Below are 2,252 nucleotides of genomic sequence, written 5' to 3' on the forward strand. Positions count from 1 at the left end.
TCGCTCTTCTTCGTGTATAGCCTGGTCTCTCGATGTTATTTCATTAGAAGGGTCTTTTTCTCAGACACGTGCCAACTCAAAGATTCTTCTTCCTCTCTCAACACTTCGCTAAAGAAATGCACTGTCTACACCCTCTCAATCCATTAAGATGTTTCTTTTCTTTCTTTCTTTCTTCAGTTCTCCAGCTGTTAGCCTCCCTCTCAAATCTCTCAAACAACAGCAGTAGATGGATGGTATTGGTCACCCACGCAGGAAGAAGATAATAGAGATATCCGTCAGCTTCTACCTTTTAGTTATCTTCATGCTTCTCTCTTTTCTATCCCGGTTCTCTACTTCTTTCCTCTCGCAACTTGCTCCTCTCCTGTCTCTCCTTTAGCGTGATCAAAGATACCTCCTATCTTGATGCATGCATGGAAAGCTTGTTTCGGCGTTTCTTTCCTTGCCTTCAATCAAACCTTTTCTTTGTTCTGTGTGACGCTTTTTTCTTCTTTCTGTGTTGCTTTTCAGGCCCATTCTCGTCTTTCACCTCGTTGTTGTCTCTTCTTTGTCGACGGAACAACTTCAGAGAAGTCTTTCTTTCTCTCTCTTTCTCGTCGTATGAGTTCTCCTATCCCTCATCCTCTCGTTGCTTTTCTTCGATTCCTCGAGAACAGGCCTCTTCTTCGTTGAGCTCTGTCGACCTACTCCTGCGACTTTTTGTCTATCCATCTAGCTAGCTCACCGCTGACACCCGTCTGCGTCTGTGTGTGCGCCCCTCTGGTGCGTGTGTGTCGATTGTTGTTGTTCTCTTACCGGCTAGCTAGCTAGCTGACCGTCGTCACCCCCCAACTGACCCACGAAGCAGACAAGATGGGAAAGGACGCAGGTGCCGGCGATGAGAAGAAGAGACGCAACGGCAAGAAGAAGAAAGACCCGAATGCTCCTCGGAGAGCCTTGTCTGCCTTCATGTTCTTCGCGAAAGAAAAGCGAATTGAAATTATCAATGAAAATCCCGAGTTGAAGTCGCAGATGACGAAGGTCGGAAAGATGGTGGGAGAAGCCTGGGGAAAGCTTACCCCTGAAGAAAGAAAACCGTTTGAAGAGCAAGCCGCTCAAGACAAGGCGCGCTATCTTAGTGAGAAGCAAGAGTTCGAGCACCAGAAACATTAAAGAAGAAGAAGAGATGAGAGAGAATAAAAGGGAGAAGAAGAAGAGAGAATCTCCAGATGGGTAAGAGAGGGTGTGTGGGGCTGCTGTTGGTGGTGTCAGATGAGAAGAAGAGGAAGAAATGAAGGAAGGAAGGATGACAAGTGATTAAAGAAAGAAGTGTATCTTTGTTTGGAAAGAAGAGACAAAGAGAAATAAGCATGAGGAGAGAAGAGTTGATAGAAGCAAAAAGAAGGTGGAGATATTCGTGCGTATGGGTGGTGGTGGTGGGGTGATAGAGAAGATGGATGTGATTCTTGTCAGGTGTACATACACCACCAACATCAGGAAGTTAAGAAGTAGTGGATGTTCACTAAGGGGAAAGACTCCCCCTTCATTCATTGTATCTCCCTTCTCACTCTCTTTATCACGATGGACAGGCAGATAGATAGACAGATGGATACAGGAAGAAGAAGAAGAAAGATGTATTCATCTTTTCTTTCTCTCTTGGCGCAGGTGACCATAGATACAATTGCAGCTGCCCCCAGTGACAGACACCATAGCTAGTCCAATCCTCTTCTTTCTCAGAGGAAGAAAGAGAAAGAAAGAAAGATGAAGAAGTTACAAGAGGCGAGACAATACAGCAATGGGGAATGATGGTGGGAAGAGAGAAAGGCCCTTACTCCAGACGATCATAGCGAGGATGTCTCCTTAGATGTGACGGAATCCTTTCGGCAGCAGTAGATCTTCTGGTCGGTGTGTGGTCTGTACAATGAGGGGGTTATGCGTATCCTCTCCCTCTGTCTGTCTTTGTTCTTTTCTGTCCTTTCGAACTTTCTTCTTTTCTTCATCCTTTGGTGTTGCTAAAACGGGTTTCCTTGACAGATCTCTCTTCATTCATTTCTTCCTTCGTTGTCTCGTCTATCTTTCATTCGACTTAGAAGAAGAAAAAGAAACAGATGGAGCTCATCCGTTACACCTCATCGTCTCCATGTCCTCTCTCCTCCTCACGTGTATGTACACCAGGACATACCGCAAGACCCATACATGTCATCCATCGATCTATATATAATCGTCAAAATCTCTCTCCGTGTATATATCTTATGTAGATAGATATATTGATAGAT

General features: G+C 44.9%; 1 protein-coding gene across 1 annotated transcript in view; it reads left to right on the plus strand.

The window, feature by feature from the left end:
• The first annotated feature begins 1 nt into the window (after window position 1).
• Window positions 2-2,252, plus strand: part of CSUI_003900 (uncharacterized protein) — a 5,348-nt gene continuing 3,097 nt past the window's right edge. The window contains exon 1 of the mRNA XM_068064095.1: window positions 2-2,252. This exon is cut by the window's right edge and continues 3,097 nt beyond it. Within this exon, the coding sequence (XP_067923929.1) occupies window positions 411-716 (306 nt within the window). The 5' untranslated portion in view covers window positions 2-410 and the 3' untranslated portion in view covers window positions 717-2,252.

This window comes from Cystoisospora suis (assembly GCF_002600585.1).
Source record: "Cystoisospora suis strain Wien I chromosome Unknown contig_1756, whole genome shotgun sequence".
NCBI lineage: Eukaryota > Apicomplexa > Conoidasida > Eucoccidiorida > Sarcocystidae > Cystoisospora > Cystoisospora suis.